Source organism: Hemicordylus capensis, chromosome 4 (assembly GCF_027244095.1).
Source record: "Hemicordylus capensis ecotype Gifberg chromosome 4, rHemCap1.1.pri, whole genome shotgun sequence".
NCBI classification, from domain to species: Eukaryota; Metazoa; Chordata; class Lepidosauria; order Squamata; family Cordylidae; genus Hemicordylus; species Hemicordylus capensis.
Genome location: NC_069660.1, coordinates 70,094,982 through 70,112,222, shown reverse-complemented (window position 1 = coordinate 70,112,222; position 17,241 = coordinate 70,094,982). Strand labels below are relative to the sequence as shown.

The 17,241-nt window shown below is 45.5% G+C and overlaps 1 protein-coding gene across 8 annotated transcripts in view; it reads left to right on the top strand.

Annotated features, from left to right (window-relative positions):
* Nucleotides 1–17,241, top strand: part of ATP2B4 (ATPase plasma membrane Ca2+ transporting 4) — a 234,218-nt gene that overhangs the window by 163,244 nt on the left and 53,733 nt on the right. For 6 of the 8 annotated variants that reach the window (XM_053250139.1, XM_053250132.1, XM_053250134.1 and 3 more), the window contains exons 4-9: nt 2,775–3,032; nt 4,115–4,240; nt 7,054–7,179; nt 11,469–11,504; nt 14,774–14,935; nt 16,571–16,785. In XM_053250139.1, coding sequence (XP_053106114.1) covers nt 2,775–3,032; nt 4,115–4,240; nt 7,054–7,179; nt 11,469–11,504; nt 14,774–14,935; nt 16,571–16,785 — 923 coding nt within the window. The remainder of the gene's footprint in view (nt 1–2,774; nt 3,033–4,114; nt 4,241–7,053; nt 7,180–11,468; nt 11,505–14,773; nt 14,936–16,570; nt 16,786–17,241) is intronic. The other 2 variants (XM_053250136.1, XM_053250138.1) reach the window with 1 other exon arrangement.

Below are 17,241 nucleotides of genomic sequence, written 5' to 3'. Positions count from 1 at the left end.
TTTTATTTTCTCAAATGTGAAAGGCATGTTTTTAACAGGAGCTCAGAGAGAGGCATGGGCCATGTTTCTAGTAACCACCATCCAGGAGAGTAAGAATATAGTCTCAATTCCATTCCTTTTTCTCCAACAGTAGCTCTGACCTTTTGCTGCAGAGGAATTTCTCTGCAGCAAAAGTAGCAATGCTGGCCATGGTGCACCCTTGGGATAGGACAGTAGCTCTTGGCTGCTATCTGTGGCCATGTTTTTGCTGGTCTATGTCCAGGGTCATTATTCTTAGCCTGTCTTCTAGTGCTATAGTTCTGTCTTGTTGGCTACTTTTCAGTCATTTCAGACCCCAGGGCCTACTTTTAACTGCAACCTACAAGATGGGATTCCTTTTAATTTTTTATTTTATTTTATATCATCTTTCTCCTTTTTTTAGATGCAAAGGAGGACTTGTGCGGGAGTCAGGAAGGGTGCACCTGCTGATATTATCTTGTACACAATTATTAAAGACTCCACACAGTCCTGTCCTCTGGTGTATCTAGATACCCATTTTTCTCTGTCACTCATTCTTCTCCTGCTCCTTAAAGCACCCAAACAAGACAAATGGTGGGGTGTGGATGGGCTAGCTCAACTTAAACTGGAATGTGACTAACTTATGACACCTCAACACACCAAATAAAGATCTACATGAAGTTTAATGGATACTCTATGGGCATGGTGAGAAATCCAAGTGTTGCTGAAGAATACGGGAAGACCAGATTTCTGTAGTGTCGTGAGAGGAGAAGGGTATATAGTATAGGTTTTCTTTTACCCAAAAGGTGCTCAGTTTCCAGAGTTGGGATCAGAATTTCTTACTCCTGTTTTGTGATGCCCATTCCTGGTTCTGTGGCAAGTGGTAACATAGAACAGTTTACCTAGGATCAGTCAGTAGTGGACAGAATGGGCAGGACCGGGGGTGGGGGTGGGGGCAGTCAATGAGCCACAGGTTCCCCCTTTCCCCAGCCCAGCCACCACACTCTACCTTTTCTTCCCCACTGCAGCAATAACCCCAGCCGTGCTTCCTGGTTATTTGCCTGGTTGGAGAACTGGGTGAATAACCAGCCCATGCGCCAGGGGTTAACCCTGCAGTGGGTAAGGCAAAGCAGAGTGCAGTGGCCGGGGTTACCAGCAGGTTACTGCCACCTACCTCCATCCTGCCTGTACTGACCACTTCTGGGATCAGTGCATGCCTTTCTCCCTCCAGTGAGGGAAAACTGTAAGCATTCGACTAAGGACAGCTTCACACATAGTGCCAAAGCTGAGGTTGCTGTGACCTTCTGCAGTCCCATCTGCGTGCAGGAGCTCTGCTCCTGGTCTCAGTAATGCTATATGGAGACTGGGCGTGTCATACAAACCCACCATTCTCAGCACATCCTGCCCTTCTAGAGTCACAGAGCCAGACATCTGTCCCTCACTTCAAATCTAAGGAGCTCTTCTCACAATTGGTGAGAAGAGCTCCAGGGCGGTCTGTGGGGACGGTGGGTTTAGCCTACCTTCCCCGCAGAATATCTCCTGTTCTTTTCTGGGCAGGTGGATCGCCCGCTCACATGAGTGATGTCTCTCCCGGCAGCTCTGGGGGGTCTGCTGTCCCACCCCCAGGAGTCCAAATAATGTACTGTGCAAAAAATGAAGTTTCTTCGCATGCGCTCGCTCCCTTAACCTTAAGTTTTTTTGCGCTCGATCCCTTAACCTCATTTTAGAAGGAGGCTTCTTAGGTGGGTTTGCCACTGTGTAGCCACCAGGATTGGATGTGATCCCGGTGGTTCACATGAGCATTCAAAATTGGGCTGGGCTCCCTTAGCCTGGTTTTGCACACTCATGTGAATAGCCTCTCTGTTACGGATTCTGGTTCTGTGTTGCAAGTAAGGCAGGATATGCTGTGATTGGTGGGTTTGTAAGAGAGGCCCAGTCTTGGCATATTGTTACGGAGACTGGATGTAAGGCGCGCACACATACACGAGGCAGCGGCAGCTCAGGAGAACCTCTGGTTCAGCCCCATGTGTGCAGTCAGCCTAATTGAATTGGTGTGCATACTTTGAGAAAGAGGAGACTACTGGAGAAGCAGGTTTTTCAGTTTGCTGCTAGAACAACTGGTGCTGTGAGAACAGGCTAACTTTTCATACCAATTATGGAGAGTGACATTTATGGAGAAGGACATTGTTTTTCTCATGGTTTGTGGGCATTTGTGTGTGGTGCTGGGGGGGGGTAGTAATGCCAATTGTTTGAGCAAGTGTTATTTGGAATTGCTGAGGTGAAGGTGAAATACAGGGTCTGGTCACCAGGAAAAAAGGAGCTACTGCATGCAAGGAACTGGAAGAACAAAAATCCTCCAATTAGATCTTGGTTTGATAAGATCTGGGATCTTTTGAAAGGTTATTAAAAACCTTTAATATGTTTGTAAGTTTGTTTTAATTATATTTGTATGGCTTTTTAAAAATGAATGATTAATCTAAAAATTCCTCCCTTTTGTCCCTTGGTCACTCTGTGCGTCTGATACACTGTTCTCCTCAAGGGGGCTCACCACAAAATCCAGGTATAGCTCTGATCCTCTCTTGCTCTTCATCAGTGATCAGGAGAACATTCTACCTACCCATCATAATGGTGGGCATATAGCAAGTATTATATATAAGTGTCTGGAACAATAGTGCTGTTTGTACTTTGTGAAGTGCTCCACGAATCAAGTGGCAGGGAGGGCTATACAAGTAAAACCATTGAAAACCATCCTCTCTCTCTCTTGCATCCCATGGCAGAGTGTGGGCAAGCATCAGGTGGTGGAGAGGATGAAGGCGAGGCTCAGGCTGGATGGATTGAAGGGGCAGCCATCCTGTTCTCAGTCATTATCGTTGTCCTGGTCACAGCCTTCAATGACTGGAGCAAAGAGAAGCAGTTCCGGGGCCTCCAAAGCCGCATTGAACAGGAGCAGAAGTTCACGGTCATCCGCAAGGGGCAAGTTATTCAAATCCCCGTGGCTGAAATTGTAGTGGGAGACATTGCTCAGATCAAATACGGTGAGTGGAAGATGGTAACTGGTCTGATGGTTTGTTTCTTCGCTGTATGGTCACTGTGTTTAAAAGTTGTGTGATTCACAAAGATTAGTGCAGCCACTCGGTTTCTGTTTTTGGCCGTTGTTAACCAAAACTATATGAAAGGTCTTGACCAAGCTATGTGAATTGTCTGCATTGGCAGTGCAAATATCCTGTCTCCACCAGAGAGCCTTTCTTCTAAGGATAAAGGTGGATGGGTAGGACTGGCTGCTGTGACAGTAGCAGGGACTGGTAGCAGTTAGGGATGTGCACGGAACCAGGCAGGGGTGGCTCGAGGGAGTGGGGGTCTCACTTTAAGGGTGGGGGAAGGTGCACCTCCACCTCCCCCAACCCCCTGCCAGCGCTCGGTGTCGGTAAAAGCCTTTGGGGCTGCAGTGTACCTCCCTGCCGCCCCTTCCCCCCCCCCTTCAGCCGGAAGTGGCCGGAAGTACCGGGCACACGTGCGCACATCGCAATAAGTAATCGAGCAGAAGGCTAATGGGTGTGTGATAGATTGTGGAGAACAGACTGGTCAGGGGTACTGATGGGAATATGGGTGGATTAGCAGGATAGGAAGGTCTAATGCAGAGATAGGCAACCTTGGCATTCCAGCTGTTGTTGAATTACAACTCCCATTATCCCCGGCCAATTTATTGTGGCTGGTCTAGTGGTCTAAATCCCTCATCTAGTAGTTGAGAGAGCAGCTGTGCCAAAGTTTGCACTGTGAAGAATCTAGCAGTTTAGTCACTTGCCAGTTAGATGCAATGCCAGACACGCCCCCCCACAAAGACCCCCCAAAATCAGATTTCCCCCCCATTCAGTTTGCACCTCCTGATTGTTAACCTGCTTTTAAAAAAACAACATCATGTTTTTGTCTCTGTGGAACCTGATTTCTCCTCTCCCATAGTCACACCAACCACATAACCTGCCTGTGAAACTGCAAATATGTCCTTGAGAAAAAGAAATCTACCCTTCATTTGAACTGAACTTGAAAAACACAGAAGATGAATGAGCCTTGCATTTAGTAGAGAATAGCTGCAAACTCTGATGATTTCTGCTTCTTCCAGGGGACTTGTTGCCAACAGATGGGATCCTGATCCAAGGCAATGATCTGAAAATTGATGAAAGCTCTCTGACTGGAGAGTCAGACCAAGTGAAGAAGTCCCTGGATAAAGACCCCATGCTGCTTTCTGGTAAGCAAGCATGCCAACCATGATCTTCAGCTCTGAGCTCTTAGCATGTTAGGAAGAGGAAGTTCAGCTCAAGCCTGTTGGTCTTAGGGTGGAGTTGTTTTCTCTGCGGGCATCAGATCTAGGGGGTTTTAGACTTTTTTTTTTAAAGTGTACCCCTTCTGTCTGAAACCTTCAGCTCAGGTGCCCCATCAAGATGTTTAGTGTGTGTGTACACACACGTACACACACTTAAACGTTACAGTTATGAGACAGACGATTACAGTCATTGGCTTACATCCAGACCAAGTTACTCATGATTACTTCAATTGAAATTAATGGGACAAGTAAACTCATTTCACTAACTTCAATAGCACTTTTCATGAGTAACTGAATCTGGATGTAAGCCTGTGACTGTAATAGCCAGGTCTTCTGATCAATGGCAACTGAGCTGCCTAATCACTAGTCAGTGAGTGCGGGAGGCAAGAGAGTTCTGAGTACCTCCAACAAGCCTTACAAATACCCCCAAGGTTTGTGCACCTGTGGTTGGGAACCACTGTAATAGACCACACCCTGGGACTTTTACAAACAATAGGTTTTACTGCGAGTTTACAGGGAGGCTTTACTGTGAACTCGAAATTGTCCCCCCAAAACAATACAAATAGTGGATTTTTTTACCCTGGATATAAATCGGGTTACACTCTAATGCACAATGAAAACCCCAAATTGTGTGTGAACTGCTCCCCAATAACTCACAGGGACTTCAGGGTAAATCTAGCTGATATGTGAACATACCCCCTCCATTCAGGAGGAGATGCAAGTTAAAGGGCTTTAAAAGCCCCATGCAGAGGTGTATCTAGGGGCAATAGCGCCTAGGGCAAACACTGAAATTGCGCCCCCTGTCCAAGCATCTGACACCCATCTTTCAGATAACTTTACCATAATATAACCTGAAAAATACAAGTCAAGCTCGTTAATCTTTTAATATTTCAAAAACTATTTAGCAGTGGACTTAGCCAGACCAAAAAATGCTGGAAAACTACAAATTTTAGTATGTGGGGGCTCATGAAATACCCAAATACTATGTGGAGATGTACTTGGAAAACTAAACAGAAGTGCCTGTCTAATTCTCTGCTATGCATTGTAGCATCACCATTACATAAGTTTTAAAAATCAATGGAGAATTTGACTTTTCCCAGATACTCTGTAAATAATTAAAGGATATGCAGAGTAAACTGTGTCACTGCTTGGAATATATTCTAGTCTTTCAGAAAGACAGTTAAAATGAGAGAAAGAGAGCAAGAAACTCCCAGTGGGCCTTAATATTAAGGGTTTCACACTGATTCAAAGACAAACTCACCATTAATAGCCATATTAGCAAGACATCACATTTAACTCACTTATCACAAGAAGCAAAGTAAGAGCAAATGAATACAATCCTAGCTCCTAAGCGTCAGCTCAGTATTCACAAGCCCTGATTCTCTGTACATAGTGCCAATCTGAATATGTGTACAGTGTCTTATATTATATTTTTATTATTATTATTTTTACCCATAGCCTCTTTGGGGGGCTTCCTAAAGGCTGGGAGGGTTTGCAAAGATTCCCCCTCACCCCGCTGGCCTCTAGGGCCTCGCAGGGACCATTTGAGCATGTGCAGTGGCCGTTTTTAAAAATACAGTGGTCCCTCGACTTACGAAGATAATCCGATCCGAACGCACGTTCGTAGGTCGGAATTTTCGTAAGTCGAAAAGCGCATCCACGGAGGTCTGGAACACTCGTAAGTCGAGGAAACCGCATCTAAAAATTCATAGGTCGAGGAAGCCGCATCTAAACCGGCAACGACTTCCGGTATTTTTTGTCGTTCGTATGTCGAAACATTCGGATGTCGAGTGCTTCGTAAGTCGAGGGACCACTGTAATCTTTTTTTTTTTTTAAGGCCACTGAAAACAAAATGGCCACCGTGCATGCTCAAATGGCCTCTGCAAAGCCTGGCATGACCTAGAGCCTCACAGAGGCCATTTGAGCATGCACGGTGCCATTTTGTTTTTGGCAGCCATTTTTTTAAAAAAATAATTTTACAAAATGGCGCCCCCCTTCAAGTGGCGCCCGGGGCACGTGCCCTGCCTGCCCTACCCCTAGATACGCCCTTGGCCCCATGTGAAAAACTTCCTGGTGACTGTTCTTAGAGGAGATGCCTGGAGTTCTTATGTCACAGAGAAGCTGTTTTGTGGTACTCCAGGACAAGGTAAGCAGGTATTCTCTTCCATTTTGAGAAATGAAGTGTTTTATGCCAAGCCTAGTACTTCCAGCATAGCAAACTTCCTCTACCTGTTTTCAGACCCAGTATGCACCCTAAATGTTTGCCAAAGTATGATGCTAAATTGGCAGACCAAAGAAATAGTTCAGACTTCATAGCCTGCCTGATCTCTGACTTGTGCATGAGAATCTACTGAAGGATCTATTGTGCATGAGGATCTATTGAAGGAGAATATAAAGATGGTTCAGTATCTGAATTGCCTGTAGCCAGCTATTGTTTAAGGATATGTGGGCTCCACTTTGCACATGGAGCCCACATTTGCAAGAGCTCTCCTATATCTTAAGTGAGGGGCAGTTCTCTGCATATGCTTCTTTTGGATGTGCCATGCTGCCCCATCCATTAAAATGATTGGGGAAGCCAGCAGACGGAGGAGCTTCATACAAGCAGTGGGGCTGTGGATAGTCCCATGAACCTGTGACCTAGAAATGAGATTTCATCTGAGCCCCTTTGTGGAATGAATTCAACTTTATCCAGTTGTTGTGGTTCCTGTTTTGTCCTCTCTGCCTGCCCCTTTTACTAGGTACTCACGTGATGGAGGGCTCTGGTCGAATGTTGGTCTCGGCTGTGGGTATCAACTCACAAACTGGAATCATTTTCACTCTTTTGGGAGCTGGAGAAGGGGATGAGGAGAAGAAGATCAAGAAAGGTAAGAAGATACAGGCGCCAGGCTCTCTGTGGGAAGTCTCTTCTGAGGTATCCTTAGTTGTATTGACACTTGGTTGCTGGAATGGAGCACATGCTCCCCTTAGTGTGAGTGTCTGAATGGAGACCTTTGAGCCTTAGGAGGAGGAGATGCTCAACATCTGATGTTATAAGCTCAAGATATAATCAGTACAGGTCTACCAATTTAAGGAATGGTGCATCTGCATAATCTTTCATGATGCAGATGCAACTGCAGTTCAGCTAGGTGAAAAATAGGAAGGGAAGACAGAATTCCTCAGCAGCTGCCCCGTAAGCTGGATTTGGAAACAGTGTACAGATTTACTCCTCTGAGCCACTTCCTTCTAGTAACATAAATGGCTTTTGAAAAGGATATGGAGGAAAGGTCTATTAGTGCTTGTTAGCCAGTCTAGCATTACCTCTGAGTACCAGGTGCTAGGGACCAGCAACAAGGAAGAAAGGTGCTTTCACTCCCTGTTTGTGTGCTTCCCAAGGGCATCTGGTGAATCACTGCTGCAACACAGGAACATAGGAAGCTCCTATGCCTTATACCAAGTCAGACCATTGGTCCATCTAGCTCAGTATTGTCTCCATTGACAGGCAGCAGCTCTCCAGGGTTTCAGGCAAGAGTCTCTCCCAGCCCTACCTGGAGATGCCAAGGAGTGAACCTGAGGCCTCCTGCATGCAAGCAGATACTCTAGCACTGGGCTATCACCCCAGCCCCTAAGGGGAAGATCTGATAGCAGGTAGTGCTTACATGTAGTCACTCATCCAAATGCAAACCAGGGTAGACCCTGCTTAGCAAAGGGGGCAAGTCTCCAGGAGACTGGACTATTGGACCCTTTGTCTGATTCAGCAAGAGGCTGCTTATATTCCTTGAGTCCCTAAAGAGAAGTTGGCCCATGACTAAAATGATCCACAAAGCCCTTTAGCCCAAAGATTTCACCAGCAAGTATATATTTCTCCTCCTTGAAATAAAATAAAAATCTGGAAATAAGATGCCTCTGCATAACTGACTGAAGTTGAAGAAAATAACAGGATGTCTTTATCCTTGGCATCATCCTTGGTCAGTCTGAATGCGAGAGAGGTCTTGTTTAGCAATAGCAATAGCACTTACATTTATATACCACTCTATAGCCGGAGCTCTCTAAGCGGTTTACAATGATTTAGCATATTGCCCCCAACATTCTGGGTACTCATTTTACCGACCTCGGAAGGATGGAAGGCTGAGTCAACCTTGAGCCCCTGGTCAGGATCGAACTTGTAACCTTCTGGTTACAGGGCGGCAGTTTTACCATTGCGCCATCAGGGAGAGTTCTGTTCTTCCTACCTCCCCTGATTTATAGCTAGTGCAGAGAGCTTCCCATGGTCCATTAGAGAGACCATGTTATTACTAAAATCCATGGCCAGCGTTCAGACTAACACTACACTGGTACAACGAACAAAATGGCCCTAATGCAAGCAAGTCACGTTATTGTATGAAGTTGTGGAAATGTTCAAAGTTGTAAAACTTGTGCAAGGAAACTGTTTCACAACAAGAGGCACCTTGCTGTGGAAGTGCAAACATTTTTGTGGCAATGCAATACTTTTTCCTATACTTTTTATTTTTGATGAAATGTGCAAAAGAATTTTTATTTTTATTTTTTTGCAAAAAAAAACACCCACAAAACCCTATTTGGGAACACAAGCTCCTGGCTTAGCACATCTGGCTGGCACCACATCCTTACACTAGCACGACATGATTGCTCAAGCACGATCAGGAACTAGTAGTATATTTCTTTCTGTAGATATTTAATTTTACAGTCCTCAACTCATTCAGCCCCAGAACACCTTTGTGAGGTATGTTACCCTTATTCCCATTTATTTTATTTTATTTTATTTTTTATATCCTGCTCTTCCTCCAAGGAGCCCTTATACTCTTTATTATACATGGTTATAATAAACTCAAACTGAGCAACAGGGTCTTTAGAGTCTTTAGAGTCAGGTTTAGGGCAAAGCAGCCAATTTGAACCTGGGCCAGTCCAACAGTATGTGCTGGACTCTGTTAGCTCTCAGTGACATAAGCTATGCTAATTCTCACCAAGTATCACACAGTTGCTTTAGTTTCCAAACAAGGCTTTGATATTTTCTCACTGAAGACTGGGAAAGGAGACTGTTGGAATGTGGTTTACAAAAGCAGAACCCTTCCCACAGGTTCGATTTGCTCACAGTTAGCAGAAGAGGTATCTGTACTTGAAATCCATCCTGGCAAAGCCACCCAGGGATAAGTATAAGCGACCAGATGATCAGATCTCCAGCACCATGTCTCCTGAAACAATGCTAACAGACAGCTCTTGTCAGAAGCATTAAAGAGGCTGAGGCAGAGTGAATGGAGAAATAGCGGTGCGTTTCCCTAGTAGTCAGATGGAGTTGATCCTGTCTCTCCAGGGAATTTTTCCTCTTGTTATCTAGGACTAAAAATAAAATTACTTGAAAGTCTTGAAGAGATTTGGGGTTGGAAAGTCAGGTTGGTGCGTGGAAGGCAACCAATTGTCTCTCCATCCTGTTTTTTGTTTAAATGCAAAACTGGAGAAAATTGAAATAGTCATAATAGGAGCAACTTGCTTAACAAAGCTACACTGTTAGTTTGTTGCTTTCCGGATGCAAGATGGATTAGCCATCATCCAGGGCTTTGTGGAGCTCCTGTGCATAAACACACAGCTCTGCAGAAACAGGTTCTCCTGTTCTCCCTCATGCCTGGAATCACTATGTATGCAGAACGTCCAGGCACTGAAGTGACCAGAGCAGTCCTAACAGACTGCCCGGTGCATATTGCAATTCCCACCCCCACCCCTGTCGCCCAGTGCATACCAGAACGGCTGAATTGAAACAATCAGTTAGACTGATGTAGTTAAGCAGATGACTTTTTCGTTTCCAAATTATGATCAATCTATTCCATATGTGTCCCCGCTGCATAATGAAAGCTGTTAAGGTGTCTTCCTCTCCCCCACCCACCTTTGGGCAAAAAGAGAAAGAAACTTGCACAATGTAAAATTAAAGCATCAATATCAAGGTAGCTGCTCCCCTTCTTGCCTCACTCTGGTTGCAACACTGCTTCTAGTCACATATGTGTAAATCTCTTTTGAGTTGCATGGGATGTGTGGATGAGTATAGAGGTAGGTTTTCAAAGCAGTTTATATTGCAAAAGAAAGAAAAGATGATGCCCTTTCTAAAAAGAAGCACAAAGCAACAGCCCCTGCAGTTACGTGCTGCTGGTCTGAATAGGGACAGGTGCTCTCCCCTGGCTAAATATGAGAGTGCCACCACTTTAAAAGGTGCCTTGTTGCCCAGTTAGCAGGGGGTTCATTTGAGATTACTGACTCCCAACTAAAAGGATACAGCCTTTTTTACATGGCAAAAGTCTCCTTGCCAAAGTTCACTCTGAGGTCAGCTAAGGACATCAGACTGAAATCTATGGCAGACCCAGGTGTTTTTGCTAGCGTAGACAGATCTTTCTGATCTTTAGGGATGTGTACATCACTGGACTTAAATGGCTATGGCATATATGAACTTGAATTGCACATTTCATTTAGCACTGTTCATGAACTGGCTTGCATAGAGGATTAGATTTTAACCATAACTTACAAAATAAAATTCAGACCCCAATCCCAAGAAGAGTTGTAGGGAAATTTCTGCTATACAAAGATCCCATTTCTGAGGAAAAGAGAGGTCATTTCTTATTTGGTAGCCACTGTGGAATCTAAGTGGTCCAAGGTTTCCAGTGGTAAAGAGGCTTCACTATACTAAAGGTGGTCCAAACGTTTACCTGAAATATTGGTTTAGGGAGGCTTGGAATGATGGAGTCTGAGAACCTCCAGATTAGAACCTCTGTTTGGAACTGAGGCTCAAAGACAAATGTGACATAATATGTCCGTGACACAGTCTAGGAGCTGAACCCAAACTTAGCCCCTCTGACAGTTCCAGGACTACCACTCGATTCATTCAAATCAGTGTTTGTTTCTGTAGCTACTTGCTGCTTCCAATAGAGTGAAGGCCAAGTTGGACGATGGGGATTTGCAATGACGTTTAGTAGGGAGGGATGTTGAACTTCTCCAGCCCCATTGCAATGGTGCTCAACCCAGATGGCAGCTGTGTCATGCATAGCTTTCCTCCCATGTCTGGCAGCCTTCCCAAGAGAGCACTGAGCCCCCGCATACGGGTGTCCTCACCAGCAGGGACATCGATGTCAAGAACCGTGTGCTCAGTGCTCCACCCTTTCTCTCTTTGTCTGAACAGGTAAAAAACCAGGAGCCCCTGAAAATCGCAACAAAGGTAACCAGCCTCTCCATCCTTTGAACCAGCACCACACTAACTACTGAGCATTCCTCCTTCCTTCTTCCCATGAGTCTGTGCTCTTTGTCGCTATGGCGAGAATCTCGCCTTGTTGTTCTGGAAGAGGGTGTAATGATTACCGCAGTGCTAACCCCCCACCCTGCTCTTTTGCTCCACTGGGCCTCTGTCCTTGCTGGGCAGCTATATCTGGTGCCACAGCACCCTCTGCTAGCTGAGGACTGCGTTTCAGGGCTGGTGCACTCGGAGAGGCCTCTCTTCTTTTCAAGTTTCATACATGCAAATTTCTTCCTCAAGAAGGGATAGACTAGCAGGCACAGGATGAAAAACAATCAGAAAGGGCTTTAAAGGGAGCCCAAGACATATTTATCTTTCCACAGTTAAGTCTGCGAGGCTGTTTTAAATTAAGCTATCGGACTACTTGCACTGTGGGTGCCATCCTGTTTTAACTTTGTATAACTGGGCTAGTCACATCCTTGCCCAAGCCCACATAGATTCTTGTCTCTCCACACCCCTACCTCCAAAACTGAACTTGTTTATCAGACCTCTGCGGTGGGTCTGGCATGCGTGGTCATTGCACTCTGTTCTTCTCATGGCCTTTTGACTCAAAGTGAGTGTCTATTCTCTGATATGTTTCACCCCTGTTCTTTCCAGGCTATGGTGAGGAAGCCCATTTCTGCACCTGTCTGTTCTCCCTCCCACACCTTCACCTTTCTCTTTCTCTTCCTTTTCTCAGCAGTTTTGAGTTTGCCCTTCTTCTGGTCTGAACTCTTGGGTTATTTTGGGATTGATTCTCCCCACCACTCCCTGTCATGCCCTTAATTCCTAACTGTGCAGATCAGTTACAAAGCAGCCACTCACACGTCCTTCTGAACCCATGCCACTTTGGGAAGAAGTGGCACCTCATGTTTGCTTTTGATGTAAGATCTATATTGCCGTCTGTGTACCAAATGCTTCTCTGTGCTTACAAATGTCCAATGATCAGTAAACAAGAGATGAGAAGAAACACATAGCACAAAAGCTTGCAGCCTTTGGCTTTGTAAAACCTCTTGTTTATTAGAGGGGGCTTTAGGGACTGAATCCTCGCCTCTGGGAGATGGTGTAGATTGCTGCAGTTATGCTGATATGCACCAGTTGTGGAGCTTCCTCCTGTATTTTGTAGAGGTTCCGAAGATAATATGGGCTGGGTCACAGAACCAGTGGGAGTGGGGAAGGAAATGGAGTAACAGACTCACTTCTCATTAATTGACTCAGGCCTTGCCCCCCTCATCATTATAATTATAATTATTTTATTATTTAAAATATTTATACCCCGCTCCTCCAGTACACTACTGATTGGGGTGGCTCACAACTTTAATAAAATAGATACCATGTTAATAAAAGATTAATAAAGTTAAACAAGTTAAAAAAAACCAGGCTAAAACAGCATTGAAAATTACAAATTTTAATAGTTTTGAATGAAAAGTTATTAATAAAAAGCTAAAAATGGAGAACTAAAAAACTTTTAAAAACCGGATAAAAACATTGAAAAACCTCTTATAAAAGATATGTGTTTAATTGTTTTTTCAAGAATACTGAGGGAGGGAGCATGGTGAAGCTGTTCAGGGAGCTTCAAAGCCAAGTGGCTGCAACAGCCACTTTCAAAGCCAAGTGGCCGCAACAGAAAACGCCCTGTCTCCAGTACTCACCAGTTGGATCTCCGTTAGTGGCAGAGCTATGAGCAGGGCCTGAGTTGCCAAGTGAAGGGCTCTGGCAGGTTCATATGGGTCAATGTGATCTGACAAGTACCCTGCCCCAAGCCATGTAGAGCTTTAAAGGTCAAGACCCGCACCTTGAATCTAGCCCAGAAGTTGACTGGTAACCAATGAAGCTGCTACAGGAGGGGTGTGACACTCTTGAAGCAACTTGCGTCCACGAGCTTCCTTGCAGCAGCGTTCTGGACGAGTGGAAGCTTCCAAACCATCTTCAAGGGCAGCCCCTCTTAGAGCACATTGCAGTAATCCAATCTGATTGTTACCAAAGCATGAGTGACTGAGGTCAGGTCCAACTTCTCCAAGTAGGGTTGCAGCTGGCTTACCAGCCGTAGCTGGTAAAAAGCACCTCTGCACATCGCCGCCACCTGTGCCTCCAAGGACAGCATCGGGTCCAGAAACAGCCACAAGCTGCGAAGTTTGTCTTTCAGAGGGAGTGTGACCCTGCCCAAGACCAGATTTACCTCACTACTCAGATGTTCAGTTTTACCAACCCAGAGCACTTCTGTCTTATCTGGATTAAGTTTCATCTGGTTTGCCCCCATCCACTCCAGTAATTAACCTTCCCCTTCCTGCTACCCCACCCCCCACCAATGTTTATGCACCTTGGAAAACACCAGCTCCCATTGGCATTAAAGATATGTCATGCAAGATGTTTGATAAGTGGAAAGCATTTCCAAATAAAACAAGACCAGGTGTTGGATTTTTTTTGCTGCATCATAAAATAAGTGCTAACCTTATTTGTTGTGTTTTTTTAAAAAGGAGTTCATTACTTCCAAGTATTCATAAATCAAGAAATTTGCATAGCTTATAGATCTCTTTGAGTTATTAAGTCCTCCCACTTTAGTTCATTGCAAAGACTGGACAGAAGTTCTCTCTTGTTTTCTCCATTTGTCTAAGCAGGTCTACAAAGTGCATCCTGGTTGTTGAACCAGGATGCTTGCACCTGCCTCTAAGACAGCCAGTAGTGGCCTCTGCCTAGAAACAAAGCACTAGCTTTAGCAATGCCATGGGAGTCTGGTTGGATGTAGTAGCTATTCACAGATTAGGTTCTGCACCCCTCCATCTTGCTACTTCAGAGAGGTAAGTACTGGTAACTCCATCTGACAGCAATGCTAATGGAGGAGATGCCTTGCACAGGGACATGCAGCAAGCAGAGCTGGGAAATAGATCCCCAGAGGTGTGCCTCCTCCTGTGCCTTCCTATCAAGGCTGTCCTTCCTTTCAGGTGTAGTCAACTGAATGGTTACAATCGATTTGCTTGAGGGGGCGGGATTTTCACAAGCTGCTTCAGTCATCTGCTCCAGACGGATGTGGAGCAGGATTCCCTGGACTGTCTAGGTTTCCATATCACCAAGTCTCCGTGTGTGCTGTTGGGGTTCCTGTGCACTGGGATTTTCTCTTTCCCTCTCCGCCATCTTTCCTTCTCTTTCTGTTGCGTCTAAAGTGCTTTCTTGCCATTCTTCCCCCTGACCTGTTGTTTGTTTCACCTTGGATCCAGCAAAAACTCAGGATGGTGTTGCCCTGGAGATCCAGCCACTGAAAAGCCAAGAAGGGGTGGAAAATGAGGAGAAGGAGAAGAAGAAGGTGAAGGTCCCAAAGAAGGAGAAGTCAGTGTTGCAAGGGAAGCTCACCCGCTTGGCAGTTCAGATTGGAAAAGCAGGTGAGTGTGTTGATAGAGCAGTGTTTGGCTGTTCAGCATCTTTCTACAAGGGCTCTTCCCTGGTGGTTAGATTAGCTTCTCTTAGACCCAGATTAAGAATCACAGAACTTGGGTATAATTCCACTCACATTGGGGGGGGGGGTTTCCGGATTTGGCTTAGCCCATCCGAGTGCTCCTGGGGTGCCCATCTGTTTTATATGAACCTGCTTTATACTGGTCTATCTGGCCTTGTACTGTCTGTCTGGCCGCAGCTCTCCAAGTCCTCAGGCAGGGGTCTTTCCCAAATCTGCTCTCTGAGATGGCTGACACTAGAGACCCCAGTGTTTTGAATCTGGAACCTTCTGCATGCAGAACATGTACTCTACCACATGCTTTGTGCACTGAAGACTCTACGTTCAACCTAACCATCTGCAGCCAAAGGAACTTGGGCAACGGAGCTGAAAATAAAGCTTTGCCCCTGGAAAGCCATTGCCAACCAGAGTTGACAATTCTGGGCCAGACGAACTGACTGTCTGACTTGGCAGCTTGTTCTTTAAAAGTGTGGTTGCCTACGATTCCTCTTTACCCTTCCCATTATGCACAAGATAATGTCATATGGTGTTGCTTAAGCCTGTTCATTTAGGGGAAATGTATGCAACTGAAATGGCTTTTCTCTAAAATATATATATGTTAGAGAATAGCCATTTCAGGAGGGGCAATTTGGATTGCAAAAGCACAGTGTTTGTGGTTAACCCTTGTGCCTGACTACTGCTTCTCCAGATCTCCCCTTCCCAAAGCTCTGCCTGCCTCTCTCTCTCTCTCTCTCTCTCTCTCTCTCTCTTTTAAAAAAAAAGGCTTTGGGATGTGATTACAAACATTTGCATGTACCATTTAGCTAAGTCTTTAGGCACACTTGGAAGAGCCAGTGGAGGCTGTGGGAGGGCAGGGCGGGGCAGATTGGAAGGCAGAGTATTCCTATAATGGCAGGCACATGCTTCCCCGGCCACCCGCCATTCCAAGCAGACAATGCCCCTCACCCCACGCCTGCTACTCACCTGCTCAGTGCACTGGTACAGCAGCCTTTTGAGCATGTGAGCTCAGCAAGCTGCTGCCAGGGAAAGGTACCCATATGAAACTCACTGGTAGTTCTTCTGATCACGTTGCTTCCCAGCAGTTGACTTTCTCTAGCTGGGCACACTGAAAGGTAACACAAGCAAATCAGCAAGTAAGTTTGACATTACTGGTCTTAGAGCAATTTTAGAGGAGGAAAAAGGCACGGGTGTTTTACTCAGTGATCACCAATGAAAACTCTAGCTCAAACCCAGTTAGTCAAACTGACTAAGAGAATGCCCCCCCAATCTTGCCAACCTCCGTCTTTTTAAAAAAATCCTGAGTTACAGCTTCAAAAACAAAAGAGGGAATGAAACTAACGATACAGACTAAATCAGTTGAATGTTGCTATTTGGTATTTTCCAGTTCTCTTTACTCACCTGTTTGAGTCCTCAGGATCTCCCATTAAGCTCTTAACTGGTATGCCTTAATCCCAGCCTGCAGCCTCCCCTCCCACAGTTCTGTTCTGTGGTGCAGTCCTGGGGTCTGCAGGAGGTCTACCCGCCTCACCCAGCTTCTTTTTTGCCTCTTCCTCCTCCTCCTCAGGACTGATCATGTCAGCCATCACAGTCGTTATCTTGGTGCTGTATTTTGTGATCGACACATTTGGGGTTCAGAAAAAGCAATGGCTGGCTGAGTGCACCCCCATCTACATCCAGTATTTTGTCAAGTTCTTCATCATTGGTGTCACTGTGCTTGTGGTGGCCGTGCCTGAGGGCTTGCCCCTGGCTGTCACAATCTCCCTGGCCTACTCTGTGAAGGTGAGAAGGTGGACTTGGAGGGCAGGTTTATCAATGGCTACTAGTCAGAGGGCTATAGATCACCTCCAGCCTCAGAGGCAGGAGGCCTCTGAGTACCAGTTGCAGGGGAGTAACAGCAGGAGAGAGGGCATGCCCTCAACTCCTACCTGTAGGTTTCCAGTGCCATCTGGTGGGCCACTCTGTGAAACAGGATGCTGAACTAAATGGGCCTTGCGCCTGATCCAGCAAGGCTGTTCTTATGTTCCTAAGACTCTAGAGAAAATTCAGGGCTGCCAGAGGGGTAGGGGAAGAAGAGTGGATTGTGGGTCTGCATGCTTTGTTTACTCTCATAAAGGCTGTGTTCACACAATTACAGCAATCCTGATTAAAAAGTTAACTAGGATAATTGAGCCCTGCAGAGCTGATTGTGAGAATCCAGAATTTTTGGACAATCCTGGGCAAACCACTGTGATTAAG